The sequence below is a fragment of the Neomonachus schauinslandi genome, chromosome 1 (assembly GCF_002201575.2).
Source record: "Neomonachus schauinslandi chromosome 1, ASM220157v2, whole genome shotgun sequence".
NCBI classification, from domain to species: Eukaryota; Metazoa; Chordata; class Mammalia; order Carnivora; family Phocidae; genus Neomonachus; species Neomonachus schauinslandi.
Window position 1 is genome coordinate 125063915 of NC_058403.1, and position 27112 is coordinate 125091026.

Sequence of the window (27112 nt, forward strand, 5' to 3'; positions counted from 1 at the left end):
AACTGAGCCACCCAGGCGCCCCTCACCTAGCAACTTTTAACATTTTACTTCACTACCTTATAATATAGCATTTCCATCTGTATTGCTCTTCTATGGCTCTTTAGAGTGAAAAGCAAATGGACTAAGGAAAAGACATGTTTTGAACACAGGAATACATAGACTATACTGCTAAAAAGAAAAAAACAAAATCGATACACAAGTATTATGATCACTTTTTCCCCCAATTCCCAACAATTGCAACAGAATTTCTAGAAAAACCAAATCATCTAGTTGTTCTAATTTCCTTAGCCTAACAACAAGCAATTTATGGTCTCAAGAGAGTAACCATCAGGAGTAAGGGAAAAATGATAAACATTCATTCAGAAGGGACAGAAGCCACTGACACTGACATCAGCAAGATGGCAGAATAGGAGTTTCCAGCACAAGTCTTCTCACAGAACCATAAATTTGAATAACCACCCATGCACGAGAGAGAAGGAATCCAGGTCCAAGATTACGGCACCTGGGTGTTATACAGAAGTAAGAAAGGATGCATTGAAAGAGAATAGGAAGGACAGTTTCACATGACCCACATTACTTTTCCTGCAAGCATGGAGACATATGCTTCACTTGGGGGGAAGGACAGTGAAGTAAACACTCATTATGCCACAGAATCCAGCACCAGGCTGGTCCCCATGGCCCCAACCCACTCCTATGGGCCCAAGCTCCAGGACCATCCCCAGTGGACCCCAGCACCAGACCTGCCCCAGTAGACACAGGCACCTGGCCAGGCTACCCAAGTGGACCCTGGTGCCGGGCCCACTTCCATGAACCCAGGCAGTAGGCCCACACACCCATGGACCTAGGAGCCAAGCCAGTCTGCCCAAGCACTCCAGCTGCAAGCCCATCAAAGGAACAAAATAAAGCACCAATAACTGACCTTAAAGAAATGGAGATCTATGAAATGCATGACAAAGAATTCAAAATAATCATTTGGAAGTTCACTGAGCTATAAAAGAGAACAGACAACTCAACAAAATGAGAAAAGTAATATATGAATAAAAATGAGAAGTTCGGGGCACCTGGCTGGCTCAGTTGGTAGAGCATGAGACTCCTGATCTCAGGTTCGTGAGTTCAAGCCCAACATTGGGCATGGAGCCTACTTAAAAAAAAAAAAAAAAAAAAAAAGAGAGAAGCTCAACAAAGAGAAGCCATAAAAGTTTTTATGCTACGAGCTAAAGAACACAATGAATGATGTGAAAAATTCAGAGATCTTTAACAGCAGACTTGATCAAGCAGAAGAATCAGAGAACCTGAAGGCAGGTAATTTGAAGTTACCCGATGAGAACAAAAAGAAAAAAAAGAGTAAAGAGAGACTACATAACTTATAAGACATCATTAAAGGAAGCAAGTACATGCATTATGGCAGTCCCAAAAGGAGCAGAGAAAGACAAACAGCAAGCTTATTTATAAAGAAATAATACAGAAAAACCCTAAATCTAGAAAGAGAAATGAACATCTAGATCCATTAAGCTTGGGAACCCCAAACAGATTAAACATAAAGAGAGCTTCACCAAGACACATTGTAATCAAATTGACAAAAAGTCAAAGAGAATTTTGAAAGCAGCAAGAGGAAAGCCAATGGTCGCAAACAAGGGAAACCCCATAAGACTAAATTTCTTAGCCTTGGCAGAAACTCTGTATGCCAGTACAGAGTGGAATGATATTCAAAGTACTGAAAGAAAAAAACTGCCACCAACAATACTATACCCAGCAAAACTGTCCATCAGACATAAAGGAGAAAAAATTTCCCAGACACACAAAATCTGAGGGAATTCATAACCACTAGACCTGCCTTGCAAGAAATGCTAAAGGCAGTTCTTCAAGGTGAGACAAAAGGACACTAACAACATGAAAACATATGAAAGTATAAAACTCACTATAACAGTAAGAGTATATTCAAATTCAGAATACTCTAATACTCTAATGGTGACACATAAATCACTTAACCCTAGCATAAAAGCTACAGACGAAAGTATTAAAGATAACTATAACTATAATAATTTATTAATGGATATACAATATAAAAATGTGAATTGTAGATAAAAATGTGAATTGTGGAATCAATAGTATAAATGAAGGGGACAAAGTTAATGTGTACAATTTTTGTATGCAGTGGAAGCTGTTATCAGCTTAAAATAAGATTACCAATACTATGTTTTACAAAATTCTCATTGTAATCACAAAGAAAAAACCTATAGTAGATACACAAAATAAAAAGAAAAAAATCAGAGCATAACACCACAAACAAATCATTAAAGAAAGAGAAGAAAGGGACAAAGGAATTATAAAACAGAGTAAGTCCTTACCTATCAGTAATTACTTTAAATGTAAATGGTTTAAATTCTCTAATCAAAACAGAGTGGATGAATATATTAAAAAAAACAAGATCGAACTATATGCTGTCTCCAGGAGACACACTTTATATTTAAGTTCTAAGTAAAGGGATAGAAAAAGATATTCCATGCAAATGATAACCAAAAGGGCAAGGCTGGCTATACCTATTTCATCAAAACAGACTTTAAGTCAAAAATTATCACAAGAGACAAAGTCATTATATAATAATAAAGGGGTCAATTCATCAAGAGGATGTAATTGTAACCATATATGCACCTAACATTAGTGAATCTAAATACATACAGCAAATATTAATAGAACTAAAGAGAGAAATAGATATCAATACAATAATAGCAGGGGATTTCAATACCACACTTCCAACAATGAACAGATCATCTAGACAAAAAAATCAATAAGAAAACAACATATTTGAACAAGACTATACATAAAATATTCCTAACAGACAAATACAGAACACTCCATCCAACAATTGCAGAATGCATTCTTTTTAAGTGTACATAGAAGTCTCCAGGATAGATAACATGTTAGGCCACAAAACAAGTCAACAAATTTAAGAAGACTGAAATCACATCATGTATCTTTTCTGACCACAATGGTATGAACCTAGAAATCAGTAACAGAAGGAATACTGGAAAATTCACAAATATGTGGGGAGTAAATAACACATTTCTGAACAACTAATAGGTCAAGGAAGAATCCAAAAGCAAATAAAAAAATATTGAAACAAATGAAAATGTAAACCCAACACACCAAAACTTACAGGATGCAGCAAAAGGCAGTTCTGAGAGAGAAATTTATAGCAATACATATCTATTCTAAGAAAAAAGAAAGATCTCAGATAAACAACCTAACTTGACACCTCCAGGAACTAGAAAAAGAACAAACTAACCCGAAAGCTACCATAAGGAAGGAAAAAATAAACATCAGAGCAGAAACAAATGAAATACAGACTAGAAAATATCAATGAAACGAAGAGTTGTTTTTTTGAAAGATAAACAAAATGGACAAACCTTTAGCAAGGAGAAAGAGAGAAGACTAAAATTAATAAAATCAGAAATGAAAGGGGTAACATATCACAGAAATACAAAGGATAAGAGACTATTATTAACAAATTAGACAACCTAGAAGAAATGGATAAATTCCTAGAAACACACAACATACCAAAACTGAATCTTGAAAAAATAGAAAATCTGAACAGACCAATAATGAGGAAGGAGACTGAATCAGTAATCAAAAACCACCAGCAAAGAAAAGCCCAGGACCAGATGGCTCACTGGTGAATTCTACCAAACATTTAAAGAAGAATCAACCCCAATTCTTCTCAAACTCTTCCTAATTAAAGAGGAGGTAACACTCCCAAACTCATTTTACAAGGCCAGCATTACTCTGATATCCAAGCCAGACAAGGATACTACAAGAAATGTATAGGCCAATATACCTAATGAACACAGATATAAAAATCCTCAATAAAATACTGGCAAACCAAATCCAAAAGTACATATTAAATGGATTCTACACTATGATCAAACGGGATTTACTCAAGATGCAAAGATAGTTCAACATACACAAACCAATAGAAGTGATACACCACATTAACAGGATGAAGGATAAAAATCGTAATGATCATCTCAATAAAGAAAAATCACTTGACAAAAATCAACATCCTTTCACGATTAAAACTCAACAAGATAGGCACAGAAGGAATTTAGCTCAAAATAATAAGGGCCATATATGACAAGCCCACAGAAAATACCATATTCAACAGTGAAAAGCTGAAAGCTTTTCCTCTAAGATCAAAACAAGGATGCCCACTCTCACCACTTCTATTCAGCACAGCACTGGAAGTCCTAGACAGAGCAATTAGGCAAAGAAAGAAACAAAAAGCATGAAAATCCCAAAAGAAGTAAGATTATCTCTGTTCACAGATGACTTAATCTTATGTATATAAATCCCTAAAGACGCCACCAAAAAAACCACAACTACTAAACAAATTTAGTAAAGTTGCAGGATACAAAATCAACATACAAAAATCAGTTATGTTTCTATACACTACTAAACTATCAGAGAAATTAAGAATTACCAATCCCATTCACAGTAGCATCAAAAATAAAATACTTAAGCATAAATGTAATGAAGTAGGCAAAAGATCTATACACTGAAAACTGTAAGACATTCGTAAAGAAATTGAAGCCATGAATAAAGAAAAAGATATCCCTTGTTCTGTATTGCAATAATTAAATATTGTTTAAAATGTCAGTATGATGCAAAGCCCTCTACAGATTCAATGCAATACCTATCAATATTCCAATAGAATTTTTTGCAAAAATAGAAGAAACAATGATAGAATTCATATGGAACCACAAAAAGACCCATAATAGCCAAAGTAATCTTGAGTAAAAACAAAAAAGCCAGAGGCATCACACTTCCAGATTTCAAATTATATAACAAAGCTACAGTAACCAAAACAGTATGAAACTGACATAAGAAGACACATAGACCAATAGAATAAAGTAGAGGGGCAAGAAATAAACCCACGCATACAGTCAATTAACCTTTTATAAGAATGACAATATACAATGGGATTGTCTCTTCAATAAATCGTGCCAGGAAAACTGGATATCTACATGCGAAATAAAATTAGACATTTATCTTCTACCATACACAAAAATCAACTCAAAATGGATTAAAGACTTACACGTAAGACCTGAAGCCATAAAAATCAAAGAAGAAAACACCAGGGGAAAAGCTCAGTGACCTGGGTTGTGGCAATGAGTTTTTGGATATGACACCAAAAGCACAGACAACAAAAGGAAACATAAATGTGATTGCTAAATTAAGTAACTTATGCAGAGCAAAGGAAACAATCAGTAAAACAATAAGGTAACCTGGAACTGGAGAAAATACCTGCAAACCATATATCGGATAAGGGTTAATATCCAAAATATAGGGCGCCTGGGTGGCTCAGTTGGTTAAGCGACTGCCTTCGGCTCAGGTCATGATCCTGGAGTCCCGGGATCGAGTCCCACATCGGGCTCCCTGCTCGGCAGGGAGTCTGCTTCTCCCTCTGACCCTCCTCCCTCTCATGCTCTCTGTCTCTCATTCTCTCTCAAAATAAATAAATAAAATTAAAAAAAAAATTATCCAAAATGTATAAGGAACTCCTACAAGTCAATAACAAAGAAACAATCCAATTGAAAAATGGACAAAGGACAGACATTTCTCCAAAGAGGACACACAAATAGCCAGTAAGTACATGAAAAGGTACTCAACATAACTAATCATCAGGGAAATGCAAATCAAAACCACCATGAGATATCACCTCACACCTGAGATAATGACTAATATTAAAACAAAACAAACAAGTTAAGTTGTGGAGATGCAGACAAAAGGCAATCCTGGTACACTGTTGGTGGGAATGTAAATTGGTACATCCACTATGGAAAATAGCATGAAGATTCCTCAAAAAATTACAAATAAAACTACTACTATATGATCCGGCAATTCCACTTCTGGGTATTTATCCAAAGGAATTAAAATCAGGATCTTGAAGAGGTACTTGCACTCGCATGTTCACTGCAGCATTATTACAATAGCCAATATATGGAAGCAATCTAAATGTCCACCAAAGGATGAATGGATAAAGAAAATGTGGAACATACATACAGTGGGATATTATTCAGCCCTGAAAAAGAAGGAAATCGTGGGCGCCTGGGTGGCTCAGTTGGTTAGGCGACTGCCTTCAGCTCAGGTCATGATCCTGGAGTCCCAGGATGGAGTCCCGCATCGGGCTCCCTGCTCAGCGAGGAGCCTGCTTCTCCCTCTGACCCTCCCCCCTCTCATGTACTCTCTCTCATTCTCACTCTCTCAAATAAATAAATAAAATCTTAAAAAAAAAGAAGGAAATCGTACTATTTACAACAACATGGATGAACCTAGAGGACATTATGCTAAGTGATATAACAGACACAGTAAGACAAATAATATATGATCACACTTATATGTGGAATCTAAAACAAACACATAGAAGCAGAGTAGAATGGTGGTTACTGGGGTGGGGGGAGGGAGAAATGGGGAGCCTTTGACCATTAGGTCAAAGGTTATAAAGTTTCAGTTATGCAGGGGCGTCTGGGTGGCTCAGTTCGTTCGTTAAGCATCTGCCTTCGGCTAAGGTCATGATCCCAGCCCATGTCAGGTTCCCTGCTCATGGAGGGAGAGGAGCCTGCTTCTCCCTCTCCCTCTCTCTCTCCCCCCAACTTATACTCACATATCTCTCTCTCTCTCAAATAAATAAAATCTTTTTTTAAAAAAAGTTTGTTATGCAAATAAGTATGTACTAGAGATCTACTATACAGCATAGTGTCTATAGCTAACAATACTGCCTTGTATACTTAGATTCTTAAGTATTCTCATTTAATGTTCTCTTTTTTTCTCTTTCTCTCTCTCATTCTCACACAAACACACACAAATAATAAAGGGAGCAGGAGGAAACTCTGGAAAGTAATGGATATTTTTATGGCCTTGATGTTGGTGATGCTTTCAAAGTTGGATACTTATCCCCAAATGCATGGGGTTGTACACATTAAATATGTACAGCTTTTTACATATCAATTACGCCTCCATAAAGGGGTTTAAAAAATCTCTTTTGATATTCAACTTGAAAGCATGAGGTCTTTTTTTTTTTTTTTTTTTAAGATTTTATTTATTTATTTGAGAGAGAGAGAGAGAGAGCACATGAGAGGGGGGAGGGTCAGAGGGAGAAGCAGGCTCCCTGCCGAGCAGGGAGCCCGACGCGGGACTCGATCCAGGGACTCCAGGATCATGACCTGAGCCGAAGGCAGTCGCTTAACCAACTGAGCCACCCAGGCGCCCGAAAGCATGAGGTCTTTGATAAATCTGATTGAACAGCTAACTTTACTCTTCTATTCATATATTAAAAAGTTTAAAGCATATGGAATTAAATATGTCATTCTCAATTAGAAGAAAAAAAAAAAAAAAGAAACCACAGAAAATGACAGAACAGGCCTGGTAGAATTTTTCTGTAAAGAGTCATACATTAAATGTTTTGGCCTTATGGGTGACATTTAGTTTCTGTCACATATTTTTTACTTTTCTTATTTTTTTACCTGCCCTTTAAAAATGTAAAACTATTTCTTGTTTGCACACCCTGAGCAGGAGTATTCTTAAGTATTCTCATGAAACCCTAAGCTCCTGAGTATAGGAACCACATCACATTTCCCCCTATAGCCACATCCTGAATGCAGGGCTTGCCATATACTAGATGAATTATAGGTACTTGTTAAATGTATAAAACAGTAAGTAAATCCTAGTGGTGAAAAAAACGTGCTCAAAGTTGAATTATTTTTTTTAAGATTTTATTTATTTATTTGAGAGAGAGCACGAGCAGAGGGCAGGGTGGAGGGAGAAGCCAACTCCCCGCTGATCAGGGAGCTGGACATGGGGCTCGATCCTAGGACTCCAGGATCATGACCTGAGCCAAAGGCAGACACTTAACTGAGCCGCCCAGGTGCCCCTCAAAGTTGTATTTATACAATTTTTCCTCATCAGATTCTTTTCTTTAATAATAATTATAATTTTTTAAAAAGTCTACACAATAGCAACAAGAAAACCTAACTTGCTTCATTATAATGTTGATGGTAGCTCCTGGGTAAGCAAGCTTTAGCTAGCTCTTACAAACTGGCAGAGGACAGACATGCTAGATTTCTTAAAACTCAAAAGGCTATAGCTCACTTTACAAATTTTTAAACACTAAAATCAAGCTAAATAATATTGCAATGTAGCTGGAAAATAATAAAAATAAGCTATAAAATAGTATAATAGGTTTTTAAATTTTTCTAAAGAGTTCCTTTCTTATTCTGTCAACAAAAATTTCCATGGCTTTCAAATGTTTTAGTTTCTAAAACCTTTCATATCTACTACAAATGAACTAGAAATAGTGGGAAAATGAATTGAGCTAATGGTCTCAATAAACCTGAGATCTTCTTTCCACAAATTTTTAAAATATCCATAAACATCCCACTGATGCTTTTTAGAATTCCACTAATTCTTTTGTCAATTATTTAACAAATGTATTTCACACTATTTGGGCTATGGTAATCATACACAATCAAAGACCTTACGCAGTATATTCATATTTCCTAAGTTTTAAGATATACATTAATCAATATGATTTATTCATACTCACAGTTCTTTCTCAAGCTGCTGTTGAATTAACTTTGCGGATTTTGCCATTGAAATGTCTGTAAAGAAATGAAGACACTGTTATAGTTTAAACCAGAAAGGGTCTTTTCCCAAGACTTCTCGCACATATGGAGGGCAGCCCTGTCAGGACCCCTCTCACTCTTGAGAGCTTTTTCTGTATCTTCACTTAATAAACTTCTAACACTTTACTCACACACACACACACACAAAAGACTTCTTGCACATATGGAAAATTCCAATTTAAACCAATAAGTTTCTTTTCCCTTTTTTCCTAAAGAACTTTTTACCATTAGTAGCTTAACTACCAAAGTAAGCTTTATAATTTTCATGTATGGGTTTTCCTACAATAATGCTTATAAATGTATTAAGCTCATATCCCTAAAATTGATTAGCTCTTTCATGAAAGTTTTCTACATCTTACAAACCTCTTAAATCAACATATATGTAAGTCCAGCCAGTGTAACAGAAAGAAAACCTACCAGCTTTTTGATTGTAACAAGAGCCTTCACTCTGACAGAAATATCCTACTTGTCATATAAAAGTAAACTAAGCACATTCCCAGCTGATAAGATGGTAAGTCACTCAAGTGCACCTTGGTAAGAGAGGAACACTGGTTTGGCACCCAGCAAAAGCCAAATAAATACTACCTTCTCTTCCTATACCAAAGAGAAGAAACAGAGAGGCCAGGTATTGATCCTAACACCAATTCCGGATTAGGTATTGTTAGGGTTATTACTACCTGATCACTTCTGAGCAATGCACTGGGCTCTTTGTAGAATCAGAATTTTAATCTGAAAGTAGACTGTAAAATCAACTAGTTTATCTCATGTTAGAGGTAATGAAACTGAAGCCTAGTTTTATCGGGTGTGATAGAAAATGTTTAATGGTTATGAGGTTAAAGTAAACACAACTTATGCAAACCCCCCTTGATAAAACATGCTGGAAGGTAAATTTGTTTGAAAGGAGAGACTCCCCCCTTGCCCTCCACAATTGTGTGTGATAGGACATACTGTCAATCTGACAAACTTAACTTGGTAAATAAAGTAAAATGATTTATAATTTTGTGAAATGCAAAACACTGTATCAAAGAAAAACTGGTGATAGTTACTCCTTAGAACAGCCTGGTAAAACTAATGAAAATGCAGATATATAAACAATTTTAAGATTTAAAATCCTTCACAGTTCCTTAACAATTGTCTCTCATCCTCAATAATAACAACTGTAGATAACTATATTAGCTCTTAGTGCAATCCCAGAAAAATCTCAGTTATTATTGCTGGAAAACATGATGGCACCTTGCTTATTGCAGGCGATTAAGAATGATGGTGTGTTCTTCAGACTCATACTGTCAATGAGGACTTGATACAGAAACTCTGCCACATCTTTCACCTCTCGCTGGAAGGCTGCACTGTCCACAACAAACACAAAAGCCCTGGAGGGGGAGATAGAAAAACCAGCATGTAAGCATGCAGTAGTGCAGCATTATATTGAAAAGTTATATTCTTAATTTCATCCAATTCAATCCTAATGAATAACACACAGCAGACTCACATGCAAGTGTGCACACATGTAATCACACCATACAAATACTCACTTAACAAAGGACTACTGAGGAGATGCCAAGTGAAGTGTGTGCATTTTTGGTAACTGTGTACTTCTGATGACTGTACAGTTTGAAATACTATTTTTTATCAAGTTTTACAAAAATGCAGAAACAACAACAACAAAAAACAAAGGACTACTAATTGTTACCATATATCAATAACTGATCCAAAAAGACAAAAGGAAATCATGCCTGCCCTCAAAGACCAGGAAATCATCATATACAAAACTGTGTGATAAAATGCTAAAACAGACCTATGCACCTGTTATAACAGGAACAAACAGGAAGACCATTTACATGAGAACAGGTCAAGATGACTTTAAAGGAGGATGTCAACAACTGGGCTGAATTTTAGCCAGACAAAAAATTGGGACACAGACTGTCTGGAAAGTAGTATGTGCAGAGCACAAAGGAGTAGAACAGCATGGCCTAGGGAATTCAAGGTAGGCTGGTACACAGGGTAGAAATCAGGCTTAATGGAAGACAGATAAATCTAAGAGGGTAACCAAACTAGAAGCAGAGTGACCTGGTAGGGCCCAACCTAAGGCAGCAACAGTGAGAATCCTCATGTGCCACAAATAAAGAGGTATCAAAGCTAAAGCAAAGCAGTCCAGGAATAAGAGCAGATAACAGACTCTAGGGACGAGGGTTTGAATACTCAGGTGTGGCTGGAAATGAGCAATGGTCAACATGCAGTCGGGGAGCTGGAACTGAACCCCCTGTACAAAACTTACAACTTAAAAGCTATCTAGTGGAGCAGGGTGTGGGAAAATAATCCAAGAGGAACTGAAATACCAGGCCTCCTGTGCCACACAGATGGCGGGGGCGGGTAATGAATTTACACTCTTCTGTGGTGTAAGATGCAGAAAGATTTATATAAAAACGGGGCCAGACTCAATGAACTCCGAGGGTCCCCAACAGAAGGAAATATGAACCCATTCTGGAGAGAGGCTTTCATATCCTACAGCAGTAAAAACCAGCAACCACAACACCAAAATATTAAAAATACAATACCATTTATATTATCATCCCCCCAAAACTGAAACTTTGGTATAAATCTAATAAAATATGTACAAGATCTATATGAGGAAAACTACAAAACTGATCAACAGAATCAAAGTAGAACTAGATAAACAGAGATATCCCACAATCGGATAGGAAGACTAAACAGTTTCAAAATGTCAGTTCTTCCCAACTTGATCTATAGATTCTAATCAAAACCTCAGCAACTTATTCTGCAGATGTTGACAAACTGATTCTGTAGTTTATATGGAGAGACAAAGAACTCAGAATAGCCAACACAATACTGAAGAGCAAAGCTGGAGGACTGACACTGCCCAACTTACTATGAAGCTTTAGTAATCAAGATAGCATGGTCCTGATGAAAAAAGAGATCAGTAGAACAGAATAAAGTCCAGAAAGAGACCGCTATGTATTTGGTCAAGTGATAAGTGATCTTTGACAAAGGAGGAAAGGCAGTACAGATGGGCCCCAACTTACAATTCAACTTACAACTTTTTAACTTTACAATGGTGTGAAAGCAATACACATTCAATAGAAACCATACTTCAGATTTTAAATTTTAATCTTTTCCTGGGTTAGCAATATGCAGTACAATCTCGTGTGATACTGGGCAGCAGCAGTGAGCCACTGCTCCCAGTCAGGCACTGGGTCAGGAGGGTAAGCACCTAATATACAGAACCATTCTGGTTTTTACTTTTAGTATAGTATTCAACAAATTACACTGAGATATTCAACACTTTACTATAAAATAGACTTTGTGTTAGATGATTTTGCCCAACCGTAGGCTAACGTAAGTGTTTAGAACACATGTAAGGTAGGCTAGGCTAAGCTACAACATCTGGTAGGTGTATTAAAGGCATTTTCAACTTGAGATATTTTCAATTTACTATAGGTTTATCAGAATGTAACCTCATTGTTAAGTAAGATCTGTACAACAGAACAAAGATAATCTTTTCAAATGATGCTAGAACAAACATCCCCACATGCAAAAAAAAAAAAAAATGAATATATACAATGAATAGACACAGACCATATCCTTTTCACAAGAATTAACTCAAAATGGATCACTTACCTAAATGTAAACCACAAAATCATAAAACTGAGAGAGAACACAGGAGAGTATCTAGATATTTTGGGTCTGGCAATGATTTTTTAGCTACAACGCTAAAGGCATAACCCATGGGAAAAAAATCTATAAACTGAACTTTATTAAAGATAAAAATTTCTGCTCTACAAAAGTCACCATCGAAAGAATGAAAAGATGAACCAAAGACTGGGAGGAAATATTTGCAAAAGATAAATCTGATAAAGAACTGTTATCCAAAATATACAAAGAACTCTTAAAACTCAACAATAAAAAACAACCCAATTAAAAAACGGGTCAAAGATCTTTACAGACACCTCGCCAAACAAGATCTATAGACAGCAAATAAGTATATGAAGAGATGATCCACATCCTATCAATGTCATCAGGGAAATGCAACTTAAAGAAGTTCGATATCACTATGTATGTACTGGAATGGCTGAAATCAAGAACACTGACAACACTAAATGCCGGTGAGGACGCAGAGCAACAGGAACCCTCATACATTGCTGGTGGGAATGCAAAATGGTACAGCCACTTTGGAAGACAGTTTGGCAATTTCTCACAAAACTAAACATACTCTTACCATATGATTCCTCAATTGCAGTGCTTGATATTCACCCAAAAACTTATGTCCACACAAAACCCTGCACACAGATGTTTACAGCAGCTTTATTCAGAATTGCCAAAACTTGGAAGCAACCAAGAAGTCCTTAAGTAGGTGAACGGATAAACTGTGGTACATCCAGACAATGACATATTATCCAGCACTAAAAAGAAATGAGCTATTGAACAATGAAAAAAACATGGAAGTAACTTGAATATATATTAGTAAGTAAAAGAAGCCAATCTGAAAGGCTACCTACTGTATGATTCCAACTATATGACATTCTGAAAAAGGTAAAATATGGGGACTTAAAAAGATGAGTAGCTGTCAGGGGTTAGGGGACAGAAGGATGAATTAGCAGAACTCAGAGGATTTTTAGGGCAGTGAAAATACTCTATGAAACTATAAATGGTGAATACATGTCATTATACATTTGTTCAAATCCGTAGAGTGTACACCACCAAGAGTGAATACTAATATAGAACACAGACTCAGAATGATTATGATGTGTCAGTGTTAAGAGGTTCATCGGTTGTAACAAATGAACCACTCTGGTGAAGGATGCTTAAAATAGGGAAGGCTATGCATGTGTGTGGAGTGGGGAGTAATATAGGAAATCTTTAGACCTGTTGCTCAATTTTGCTGTGAACCTAAAACTGCCCTAAAAAACAGTCTATTTTTTAAAAAATTCACACAACAGATAGATTGCTCATCACCACCATCTTGTGGGCAAGGAAGCAACAACAAAATATAAGTCAAGATACCTTCAAAAATAAGGAAAGAAACAACTGCCTCATTCCATCAAACCTAAGGTTCCATCAATTAAAAGATACATTATTTCAAGTACAACTAAGAAAAGGAAAATGCTGCCTTAAATTACGACACAAACAACCATAACTAGCATTCTAATTTCATAGATATTAAAATGCCTTAAAATCAATGAAATATGGTATTAAAAAATCATGAAATGTGGCATATTGATTTTCCTCTTAAGTTCTTATCAGTGTTAGAGACAAAACAAGAATCAAGCATCTTCAACTGAAGCACAAGAATTTTAAGAAGAGTAACACTAGGACAATAGTAAAAGACACATGAAAATAGTGTTCTGTACTTCTGAGGCACTAAATTTAGGTAATTTAAGAACATAAATATATAATGTTGGATTTAAATAGCTTCTAGGATTTCACCTAGCTTTCAAATTCCTTGTTTGGATTTTAATAGTTCTACACGTTATTAAAATTTATCCTCAAAGTAAATGAAAAATTTACTAACATGGTGAAGGTTAACACTTTCTAAACACTCTTGAGAAACACTTTCAAACATTATCTCATATAATCCTCATAAAATCCTAGTAAAGGTGGGCTTGCAGAAATGGCTGTCCCCAAGGTCCATGCTCTTTCCCCCATAGAGGAGGGGGATACCACCAGAGCAAGTATGTGTGGCTTTGATATACAAATTCAGGCAAGTTCACTCCAAATCCTACTTACCTGGCTGAAGCCTTAAAACGCTCTAAGAACTGAAGTCTCAAGCTCTCATGGCCAGGGAGATCAATCAAGGTCAGGCTAGTGGCCTAAGGATAGCAGCAATAACATTAAATGACGTTTTGGTCTTGATTCACATTCACAACATAAACTTCTCATACGAGATTTCAGGTACCATAACGGTGTCCATTTTATTAATGAATCAAAAAAATGTTCACCATAATTAATTAAAGAACCAAACAAATGTTCACAAAGCCTCTTCTATTTATAAATCATGAGTAGAGGCTCCAGGGATTTAACAGTGAGCACAAACAGACATAATCCCTGTTCCAACAGGGTTTATAATATAATCAGAAAGATCAACACAATGTAAAATTACAAATAAATGTAAAGTTACAACTTTGATAAATGTTCCAAGGGTACGTGAGAAACTGACCCTGTTTGGGGGAGTCAGGAAAGTGCAGTCCACCTGAGGCTGGGGAAATACATTAGTATGAATAAAAACAAAAACATGTGAAAATAGTAGTAAATATTCACAAACTAAATAATGTAACAGGAGACCTACACTTTATCATATAGCATGTTACCATTACAGGGATCCCCAATCTCTGTAACAACAAAACATCCCTTTACGTGTCCACTGTAATTTAATTTTTAAATATCTGCCGACTAGACCCACCGTTTATTTGTTCCAACTGCCAATATTTTATGTCAATCACTGAAACAGGGAGGTATTGTGCCCATACTGAGCTGACTCATTAAACACTCCCTTAAGAGCTATTCACTCCAGGCTTCCTTCTTGAGCTCAGGTTCAATGTGGATGTGGCTATGCTCAGTAAGACTCTCGGGTATAATCCTGGTACACTTTTCAGGTCCATGAACATTTCTCAGATGTTCTACCTTATCCATAGCCAGCCTTAACCACTGTTCAGCAGGAGGGAGTCAGGATCATGCACAGATCTAACATAATTACAGCCAAATTCATTATGACCTATTACTTATTCTGTGCAGTCTTTAATGGGTAAGAATATGATGTATGCTAGCTTAAAAAAAAAATACTGGTAAGAGTCTCGGGATCTCAGGTTAGGACCCATTACCACATTTCATAATTAGCACTACACCACTCTAAGCAATTCAGAAAGACACATTACTAGATACATTACTAACTTGAGAGAGAGAGAGAGAGAGAGAGAGAGACTACATCTAAAACATATGAGGGTGGGGGGGGGGGAGGAGTAAAAAAAGAAGGGAGGAATGTTCTACATTTTCTTTTTCTTTTTTTTCTTTTTTTTTTAAGAGAGAGAGCACGCATGAGCAGGCAGGGCGTGGGGGCTGAGGGAAAGGTAGAGATAATCTCAAGCAGGTTCCATGCCTAGCACAGAGCCCTATGCAGGGCTCGATCTCAAACCCTGAGATCATGACCTCAGCTGAAATCAAGAGTCAGCTGCTTAACTGACTGAGCCACCCAGGCGCCCCTACATTTTCAATAAAAATATGCAAGTCTCATATGTAACGTTAAGTTTTCCAAAAGCCATATTAAAAAAGTAAAAAGATAAAAATTAATAATATATATTTAACCCAACATATCTAAAATATCTTTTTAACAAGTAAAAAAATCAAGAAATCGTTGATATTTTACTTTTTTTTTTAAAGACTTTATTTATTTATTTGACAGAGAGAGACACAGCAAGAGAGGGAACACAAGCAGGGGGAATGGGAGAGGGAGAAGCAGGCTTCCCGCTGAGCAGGGAGCCTGATGTGGGGCTCGATCCCAGGACCCTGGGATCATGACCTGAGCCGAAGGCAGACGCTTAACGACTGAGCCACCCAGGCGCCCCGATGTTTTACTTTTCATTCCAAGTTCAAAATCTGGTGTATGCTTTACACTTAGAGCACCCCTCAATTTGGACTAGTCACATTTCAGGTGCTCAATAGTCACACATAGCCAATGGCTATTCCATTGGAAAGTACAGGTCTAAAGTATACCCTGGAATATCCCACTTAAAAAATCTGGCACAAGTCCCCCAAGAATTAAAGCTCTCCCAAGCCTGAACTTTCAAAATCTAAAATTTTGGGAATTTAAAAAGGACTGGGCTAGAAAGAGTACCATTATTGAAAAAAGCAAAAAATATCTGTAAGACATTTAGAAGAATGTCTCTTTATCTTTGTTTATAATGTTTAATTCTGGAGGCACCAGACAAGGGGGCTGGGGGCAAACAAAAGGAGAAAAGGTCTCTAGGATAACCATTCTCATTCATCCATCTATACATCTACCCCTCCAACCACCCCCCCAGCCTTTCTTCCACTCACCAAATACTTATTATTCATTGCAATCAACTTGGCAGTCACTATCCACATTCTGGAGCCACATAGGTACATAAAAAGTCCTTCTCATGATTCCTTACTGTTCCTTACTGGTATTTTTGAAATATACTCATGTATACTCTTTAACATGTCCAATGTAACACTGTAAAAGCAAAAGATTATACCAACAAACTAAATGTGTGTTAATAGAGCTCTTTAAATAAGAACTTAATTGAATGGTACAGCTACATAATGGAATACTATGTAGCTCACAAATCAACCAGGTAGTACTATGTGTACAAATGAGGGAGAAAAACAAAACAACCCAACTGTATCAGTCACACTGTTAAAAAAACAAAACAAAACATGGTGCACCTGGGTGGCTCAGTGGATTGAGCACCCAACTCTTGGTTTTAGCTCAGGTCCTGATCTCAGGGTCCTGGGATCCAGCCCCAGGTCGGGCTCCATGCTCAGGAGGAAGTCTGCTGGAGATTCTCTCCACCCCCCTCCTGCTGCATGGGTACTCTCTCTCTCTCTCTCAAATAAATAAATAAATCTTTAAAACAAACAAACGGGTGCCTGGGTGGCTCAGTCGTTAAGCGTCTGCCTTCAGCTCAGGTCATGATCCCAGGATCCTGTGATCGAGCCCCGCATCGGGCTCCCTGCTCCGCGGGAAGCCTGCTTCTCCCTCTCCCGCTCCCCCTGCTTGTGTTCCCTCTCTCGCTGTGTCTCTCTCTGTCAAATAAATAAAATCTTTAAAAAACAAACAAACAAAAAACAGTGGGCAGAACCAAGTGTTAAAAAGAAAATAACTGGGGTGCCTGGCTGGTTCAGCTGGCAGAGCATGAGACTCTTGTTCTCGGGGTTGTGGGATCAAGCCCCATGTTGGGTGAAGAGATTACTTAAAAATAAAATCTTTAAAAAAAAAATTAACAGATACACAGATATGTTTGCATATGCAGAGACCATCTGATGGGCCCACAGGAAAATAAGTTATTGCCTCTAAGGAGAAGACCTAGCAGGGACAGGAAAGGCAAAATTACTTTTCACTGAATATTCTTTTTAACCTTTTGAATTTTTGTCCCATATACATATATTACCTATTCAAAATATAAAGGAAAAGGTTTAATGCTCACCCTCAAAAACTCATGGTAAAGTTGGAGAGAAGACATAGCAACAAAAACTAGTAAAATGTGATGTAACATCAGTGTGCATGAAGTACAATAAAACAGGGGATGGCATGATTAAAACCATTGCTTGGATGGCCAAAAGCAGAATTTGTCACATGGACTCTATTTATCCATAAAAATAAGCTATGAATGGTACCTACACCCTCAGACTAATTCATCCTACAAATGTCCTTTCCTGACACACCAAAGTAAAGTAAAATTGTCAGACTCCCAACATTCTACAAACCCCTTACCCTGGTATTGTTGACTCTGTACACAGCAGAGCTGTCGGTGATAGAAGTCTGAGTATCTCTGTAAAGGCCAGTTAACAACTATAAAAAAAAAAAAAAACAATTTGAGGAAGATCAGGATAAATATATAAATAGCAAACCTAAAGAGAGTAATTTTGTTCTAACTTTCCAATGGGTCAGGTCAAATAAATGAATGTTGCTTGCAACAACTGAAAAGGATGGTATTGTTTTTTCCTTGTAGAAAAATCTATTTCATTGCATCTTCATTCCCCCCTCTTCACAATGAAAAACAAAAACAAAAACAAAAAACCTAGTTTCAAATGGTTAGTGGCCAAATTCACCAAACTTCCATAAACATTTTAATCATCACAAATGATTACAAATTATTTTTCTGTAGTGGAAAGGAAATAATTTATCCCCTCAAAAGGAATAATAAGAAAACCTCTGCTACTCTCCATAACAAAAAATCGTTTAAAATACTAAACAGATTAAATATTAGTGAAAACATGGCTAAGTAGCCCAATATGTCAAAGAATCAACCTTTTAAAAAACTTCTTTGACAAGTTCTCAGACGAGTTTATTACACAAGAATTATACACCCTATACAGATCACTGTCTTCTATCTCTTCAGCATCCTTGGCAACCACATGAACGTAGTTACATAAAACCCTTAAATGGGATAAGGACTAAATGTCAGTATCTGGCAAGTGCAAGAAAATAGAAATGGTCAAGAAATTCCAGTTTATGAATTTTTCAAGAGCCTTTTCAAGTTTTTCAAGTCTTTCCAAGTGAATGAAGAATTAACTCCCCAATTGTGAGCATCAGCTTCCTTTTCAAAATGAACTATGACCTCACAGGAATAATGGGATGGCCTAACATTTCCTATCAACTTTAGAAGAGGTTTAAATCAAAACATTTACTCTGACAAAGAGCAATGTCTTCCCAGAGTCACACAGGCCAACAAGAAGTACAGCTCTTTGACTGCTCCTTCTGCTCCGGATGAACTTCCAGAACACTGTGAAATAGAGAAAAACAACCAAAATTATGCCTTGATCATCAATAGTACGCCTGTATGGTGGTTGGGGTAGGGAAATTAACGGAAGTCTATCACAGAACACCTCATTCAGCTGGAACTTAACTTTTATTGTTTTTACCACCATTATAATCGTTACTGTTGTTGTTAGTGTTACCGGTGGGAGAGTCTGCGCTGAGTGAATGGAGGTCTGGGTTCTTGGATTCCCCATAAACGTGTGATGTTGTGCCCCCAGGCTTCTAATGTGTAACCTATTTATCAACGTCCTTGCCTCCGGCTCATGTCTAACTAACTGCCTACTCTATCATTAGGGACTTCACTGAGTGCCTGCCACTATCAACGGTCAACCTTTCCGTGTCTGCTGATTGTGGACTTCTCAAGTGCAATCTTGTCTTATTAACTGTGTATCCCCAACGCCCAGGACGCAAATTTGGGAGTAAAGACCGCGTGAGTCTTGGTAGTGAAAGCAAAGAAGAGGGGGCGGGGGGACTGCGCGCTTACAGGGGCCGATAAAGGAAGAGTAACCCGCGCCCCCAAGGATCAGGACGTCACTCCAAGGGTCGCAGGGGATCCTCTTTAATGCAGCGCTACTCCCGCTGTTTCAGGCAGCAAGGCAGGTTTGTAAATGAGGTGAGTCTCCGTCTCTAGATGCTCCCCAGGTGCCTTCGCCGCCCCGCGTCCGCGGTCTGCACAAGCCCAGTCCAAGCCCAGAACCCCGCCGCCTCTTTACCCAGCGTCAGCAGCACCGCGAGAAGCGCCGCCACGGCTGACAGCAGTGTTGGGTCCCCCTGCTGCAGCTCCTGCCGCAAGGAGTCTAGGTGGGGCTGGAAGGCTCCGCCGACACTGCCGCCATTCGCCATCCGCCGGGAATCCGCGGAAGCCATGACTGAGATGCGTGGTCTCCAGCGCCGCGAAAGCGACGTGGCCCTGGACTCTGCGCAGGCGTCCGAAGCGGAGCATCACGGGAGTGGTAGTTCCTAAGTTATATTTCCTCCTTCAGGGGCCGGGATCCCGAAGGTCCTGATGGGAGTTGCAGTTCTCTTGCACACTGTTTCCGCCGAACGAGCGGCGTTTCGCGGTATTTCACGAGTGACACTCTTATCCCTTAAGATATGAGTTAAATATCGCCGCCCTCTTCATGGGTGTTGACGGAATGATGGATGAATAAAATGAATGGCTTAAGAAATCTTCAGTGAGGATTTCCAGTCACTCCGTTCGCGAGGTGAGTTTCGTGAGGAGCTCAAGCCTTGCACAAACATTTCATCTGAGTATAATATGGCATGGGATGTGACCGAGGATTACGGTGCGATATGGGAATACAGAAAGGGACTCCTAGTCCTTTATTGGTTCAGAGAAAAGCTCCTGGAGGAAAAGTGACGGGAACTGAGCCATGAGGGATGGGTCAGCCTCTGCAGGTGTAAAAGGAGAAAGAGTACTCTGTGTAGAAGAAAACGAGAAATTCAGTGTCCTTGTACGGTAAATCTAGGGATGCAACTGAGATTTAGACATTGTGGGAAGCAGCTAGGAAAATCAGTGCGAGGGGGTGAAGCTGTTGAAAACTGCAGCAGTCATTCCTGCTCAGAGTGGACAGCCTCTACTCTGCCAGGCAGGCACGTGGGAGCAAAGTGGCCCGTGCTTCCAGCTTTTGCAGAGACGCCGGAAAGGGAAATGCTCCACTTTTCAAATTTCAGCAAGTAATGAAAAACATTAAAAACAAACAAAAAAAACCTTGTCGCCCAAATAAAACACCTCAGTGGGGCACCTGGGTGGCTCAGTCGTTGAGCGTCTGCCTTCCGCTCAGGTCATGATCCCAGGGTCCTGGGATGGAGCCCCACGTTGGGCTCCCTGCTCAGCGGGGAGTCTGCTTCTCCCTCCCCGCCCCCCCCCCGCTTGTGTTCCGTCTTTCGTTGTCTCTCTCTCTCTGTCAAATAAATAAAATCTTTAAAAAAAATAAAATAAAACACCTTAGGGGGCCGGAAGTGGCCCACTTAGGGGCTGTCAGTTTGCAGTCCCTAAGCTGATGTCATTTCAGCAGAAGTGGCAGGAGATGAAGCAGGAAAGGTTGGCAGGTACGACCTGAAGGGATTGTGTGCTATGCTGAGGAACCTAGACTTCATCCAGAATGAGATAAGGAGTTTCAGTTGGGGGTAACACAGATGACTGGCAGATAAATGGAGAACGGTGATTGGAGAGAGGAAAAGACTGAGGCAGAGAGACCAGCTGGGAGCTGTTGCAGTGTTTTCGTAAAAGATGCACAGGGTCTGAACCAGGAGTAGAAGTAGGTGCGGAAAGGAGGCCACAGATTTGAAAGATGTGGAGAAGGAAAATATATAGGATGTGGTGATTAATTGGGTATGCTGAGTTAAGATAGAGAGTTACCAAAACTGCATCTGAAGCAGTTGGTGTGGGGTACTGAAAAGATCAGAGTGCATAAAGTGAATTAGAGAGGGACTTTGGGGCTGAGGGCATAACCAAATGAAAATTACCTCTCTTTTCTATATATTGAGTTTCAGGTGCCTCTGGGAGTTCTAAAATCTTATATTAAGCAGTTGATAGAATAAACAGATGTAAAGTTTCAGCAATGCTATATTTTCATCTGAGTTTCAGGCATAAATAAATGGTCATTAAAATCAGGGACAGAAAGAAAAGTGAGGAGAAAGAAACCCACAAATATGCCTAAGAAGGAAGAGTCAGTGACACAGGAGTTAGACATGTCCTGGAAGTGGTCAGCAGCATCTCTTGTAACAGAGGGGCTCCTGTGATGAGGGCTTAAATGAAAAGTGAACTCAGAGGGAATAGTGAGGTGAGCGGGGGGGGGGGGGGGGGGGCATGGGTATGGAAGCAAGACTGGTAGGTGGAGAAGAGGATGGATAATGATGAAAATTGCTACCATTAATGAGTGTTTGCTATTCCAGGCACTGTTTTAAATCATTTTAATTTGTTAATTTGCTTAATCTTCACAGCAACCCATTATTCCAATTTTACAGAGGCAAATGAGGCAGGGGTTAAGTAACTTATCCATTAAGCCCAGGCAGTGGTCTTCTTTATGCTTAACTCTATGCTCTAACGTAGTACAATTCATTCTCCAGGCATTTCATTGATAAGTGTAGGCAAATAGGGACTCCAGATTAAGAAAGGATGTTTAGGATGTGAGGTTATAAAAAGTAAACCAACTATTTTATTTTAAATTAGCATTATCAATTAAAACTATCAGAAATGATAGTAATTTTACCATATTCTCTTTTTCTTTCTTTCTTATTGTACCCCACACCAACCCTGCTTTGTATCCACCACCCACCGTGTACATGCACACACACACACAGACACACACACACACAGAGCTCCTTTATAATAACCACTGATTCCTCTGCTAGGAGCTAAAAGTGCAGGGAAGGAGGAAGGGCCAAATGGGAGAACACCTACCATGACTGTCCCAACCATGTAAGAATTTTTAGTCAGAGCTATGTGAATGAGAAAGTTCTGCCTAGGTGGTGAAGTTTGGGAATGATGAAAGGAAGACAGTTTTAACAAGACACAGACTTTTTTTTTTTCCTCAGTATGTTTCCTGGGTAAAGACAGAAGAAATGTACACAGAAGAAATGTGGGAAGGTGGTGCCATTCTCAAGAATGAGAGCAGGAGAGGATCAGCTGCTTTCTTGTCCTCTCACATCTGCACCAACACACACTTCCAGGAGGTGTGTGGAGATGAACCCAGAGGAAGGAAGGCAGATACTGACTACTGCTTGCTGAAAGTGTTGTGCTTCTTCATTCAAATAGCAAATGGAGAGTTACAATGAAATAAATATAGTGACACAATTTTTCCCTTTTTTCCATTAATTAAAATGTCTCATTCACCAGACACATTTTCCCCTCTTCTATTCCCAGTAGCTCCAAAGCATGGTGGAAACGATCTCAGACTCAGGGACACCAGTCACATGATTGGTGAGTGGTCAGCCGTATCAAGTGCAGTTAACAGACTCAGGATTGAAAGAATTAAAATTGGTTTTCGTAGTTGACAGATGGGCAGTGACCTTGGCCAGGGTAGCTGCAGGGAAGTGAGTGGAGCAAAAGACTGGTTTGTGTGTTTTCAACCATTAATAAGTGAGGCGTGGAAAGAGTGAGGAGATAGGGCAGGGATTACTGTGGGAATCAGGGTCAAGCGATAATTTTCAGATGTTCCAGTGGTTCACTTTTCCGACCCACTAGAATCAGGACCTGATTCAAGTATAGCCTTCTCCATCTGGTATGGCTCCACCTTTTGGATTTTAAGATCTGTGGAAAGTGCAGGCCTCCAGGAAGTTCTGTGGGGCAGAGAAGAGAGGTAGGACAGCTGCTCCTCTCCTGCTCTATATTCTTTTTCTGTACTCCCTTGAACACTCCATCTCAATATCTCACTCAGCATCCTCCTTCTTGCCCCCTCCCTTGCAACACACACACACACACACACACACAACCCAGCCACATACACTTGATTCTATTATAATAACCATGCAGACCCCTTTCAGAAAGAATTTCTACTTGAACTGTACCTAGGAGGTGTGGCTATGGCACCACAACCAAAGCTGTGGAAGGGGTCAGATGAACATTGAGCTCTGAAGGAAGGGCTCAGTGCACATGTATTAGTCAGATAGTATTAAAAAAAAATCCTTCCAGGCCAAACATTTAGAAAACAATGAAGTGTTTAAAAGATAACACCAATAATAATTTTTATTTTATATTCTACAGAGGTACCACCGCCAAACTGTGAAACCAAACAAACCACTCAGACCAGCGAGACCCAGAGGGAAGCTTATGGGTCACGAGAGCTCCCTTCTCCATCTGGTATGGCTCCACCTTTTGGATTTTAAGATCTGTGGAAAGTGCAGGCCTCCAGGAGTTCTGTGGGGCAGAGAAGAGAGGTAGGACAGTCAAAAATCTACCTATATTTATTTTCTGTTGAGTGAATGAATAGTTAAGCCTGATACAAAAGCACTCAGACCCACTGGGGTCTGATAGGTGGACGAGGCCATTCTCCCAGTGGCCTTCTCCACATGCCTGCACAGCTCCTGTGTCTTTCTGGACAGTACCATGCACCAAGGATGGTAACATGGTTTCCCTGTCCTGTATCGTTCCCCACCTTGTGTCTCATAGGCAGGGCTCCCACTCTTAAATCCATGTAGCTGGGAGGAGTCTGGTAGGACTGTCCTCTCTGATCTCCTTAGAGAGGTGAAGAACTAATAAAACAAGCACCTAGAACATGCCAGTTTCCATGCTAGGGGCTGGAGAAGGAGCAGAGAATAGCAGAGCCAAACTTTCTCCCCTTATGGAGGATATAGGGTAGGTGAATGTAACCTACGTGCTCATAGCAGTGGCTCTGGGTAAGCACGTTCCTTACATTGGAATTATGGGGCCCTGGCACAGACTCGCTGAATCAGTATTCCCCAGGGCCTGGGAATCAGTATTTTAAGGACCATGGCTCACTTATATGCACACAAAAGTTAGAGCACAATCTCCCTCCATTCACATGTTCTTCTCCCACATCTTCCAAATGACTTTAAATGATTAAATGATGTCCAACATAGTTATAGTGCAAAGGTGTGTTTTATTGTATTGTAATGCTTAGAAAACCGGTGTTCTAGATGAGCAGTAGGTATGGCAACTTTATGGTTATAAAACTTGTCATTGTTCAAGCTCACAAGAGTAGCGCTGTGTAAAAGAACTTTCTGCAATGATGGAAATGTTGTTTGCTCACCTATCTGGAGCTGCGTGTAGCTATTGAACACTTGAATTGTGGCTGGTGTGGCTAAGGAACTAAATTTTTAATTTTGATTAATTTAAATTTAAATTTAAATCACCATAGGTAATTAGAGGCTACTGTATTTATTGGATGATGCAGCTCTGTATAAAAAGGAGTGTACTGCAGAGCAATGGGCATGGGCACATACAACCTCTTCCTTGTCTTAGTAATAACATGGAATTTCTTCATGTCTGGGCAGTTCATTACCTTAGTACCCTGAGCCTGTGTCTGCCTTACCATCTATCTAGCCATACAAGTAGCCTTTCACACGTGCTGGGATTACGGTGTTATCTCATCATCTCATCTTGCCCATTTCCATTGTTCATCCCCGGAGGGCCACAGCCCACTCCTCCTAATCTACCCACCACCCAGAATTGCTCCCCCTCCCTCCCCGTGTTTGCTTGGCAGCTTCCCCCCGTGCTGTTCCCCCTACTCACTCGAGGTGGAGCATTGTCTCAGGTTAGCAACAGCCCTGACATACTGTGCTCCTAAGTAAGATTCATATGTTGTGCTGTCTGGAAGTTTGGCCAAACATGCTGTGTCGTCCCTGAACAGAAGGTCCTTGGTTTCTGAGTGGAACAAACAAAACTTGCCCGGGCAGTCGGTTCCACTTCTTCCAAACAAAAACTGTCAAATGGATGAAACATGCATGAGGACCTGTGGCACTGAGCAGCTGAGAATCCAAGGATGGGGTTGAGGGGGATAAAAGCTGGGAACCAGCCCCAAGAAGAAAGGGAGCTGCAGAGGATGCCTCAGGATGTTTCCATTTCCTTCACCTGGCATTCACCCATTTTGCCCCAGCTTCATGCTTTCTTGAGGCCCCAGCATCCTCTATAGGGTCCATCCTGGTCTCACCTCCTCTGAGAAGTCCCTCCCACCCACCCGGTCACTCCTTCCCCATTTCATTGGCTATGGCCTTGGGGACTGCTTCCAGGAAATGAGAGAACAGAAATGTGTCCCTTCCAAGTATTACTGTCAAGAAAGATATTAAATGTGAGCCCCCCCCCCCCAATGAGGGGTGGTACAGGTAGTTGTTAAATTTCATGTTTGACTGCATCTTTGATCCTATCTTGGGCAAGAGGCTTAACTCTAGGCCTTGTAGGATTATAAGTGAAATCATGATTATAAAAAGTTTAACATTCCATCTAGCACCTAAGAAATGTTCATTAAATGCTAATTATTATTATCATTTACCTTAAGAGGGCTCACAAAGATATGCTATCTTAATTAAAAAGAAAAAAAGAAAACTAATGGCAGGCAGGAAGCTGTTGTTGAGGGGAAAGTGGTGTTTGTAGGTAGAGGACTCTTATAATTAGAATATTCAGGCAGCCTCTCCACCCCACCCCCCACCTCCCTGGCAAGGCTGGCCCTGGGTTGATTGTTCTCCCCAGAGGACAAGCTCCCTCAGGATAGGGATCCTGTGTTTCTCTGGCTGTTGGAATGGTTCTCAGTCTGACCTGTCCATAGGTCAGATTCTCTAAACAAGAGAAATACATTTCCTTTCATGACTTATATCATGGAGGACTGGCACACAGGATCACTCTCCTTCATTTTCAAAAAGGATAGAGGTGGAGAAAATGAGGGTACCACAGAGCAAGGTCAGGGGTGAGCAAGAAAGCAGATGTGTGGACCCAAAAGCAGGTGGATCACATGGGAACTAATCTGCAGTGACCCGGAGTTATAAGTAGAGCTGGGCCTAAGAAATCCAGTTCCACAATCCACGGCCTCCCGATCCTAGTTTCCAGAAAGAGAATGCTTGAGTATGGGCTGCACTTAGCACTGAACTCCCCCAAATCATCCATACCCACCCAGGAGGAAAGAATGGGAGGCCCTGGCTGGTCCATACCTGCTGCTGAAGTAATGTTTCCCTAACACAAGATGCCTTATCTTTCCGTGAGACCACAGCATGATTTGGGGCCTTGGCTAGGAAACAGTCAGGAGCGTCTGTCACAGGCTTCCTTTTGCCATCAGGGCACAGTAGCTCAAAGTCTTTTTCCTTCAGATTCTTAGCCCAATCTTCAGTGTTCCTTCCTGGAGACAGAGAAGGTGGGTCAGTCACAGCTTACAGCTTTGGTTAAGGTGCCCTCATTGAGGGGATGTGACCAACCCACTGACTTGTGAAGGACCTGGGGCCATTGGCCAGCAGAAGTACACACACTGGGGTC

The 27112-nt window shown here is 39.7% G+C and overlaps 1 protein-coding gene across 1 annotated transcript in view; it reads right to left on the reverse strand.

Moving 5' to 3' along the window:
* The window catches only part of LOC110570839 (serotransferrin-like), a 55879-nt gene that overhangs the window by 3484 nt on the left and 25283 nt on the right, over positions 1-27112 (reverse strand). The window contains 11 exon segments of the mRNA XM_021678891.1: positions 8600-8654; positions 9912-10048; positions 14421-14503; positions 18142-18219; positions 19059-19153; positions 19902-20072; positions 20075-20148; positions 21624-21630; positions 22905-22913; positions 25385-25574; positions 26794-26978. Of these exon segments, the coding sequence (XP_021534566.1) occupies positions 8600-8654; positions 9912-10048; positions 14421-14503; positions 18142-18219; positions 19059-19153; positions 19902-20072; positions 20075-20148; positions 21624-21630; positions 22905-22913; positions 25385-25574; positions 26794-26978 (1084 nt within the window).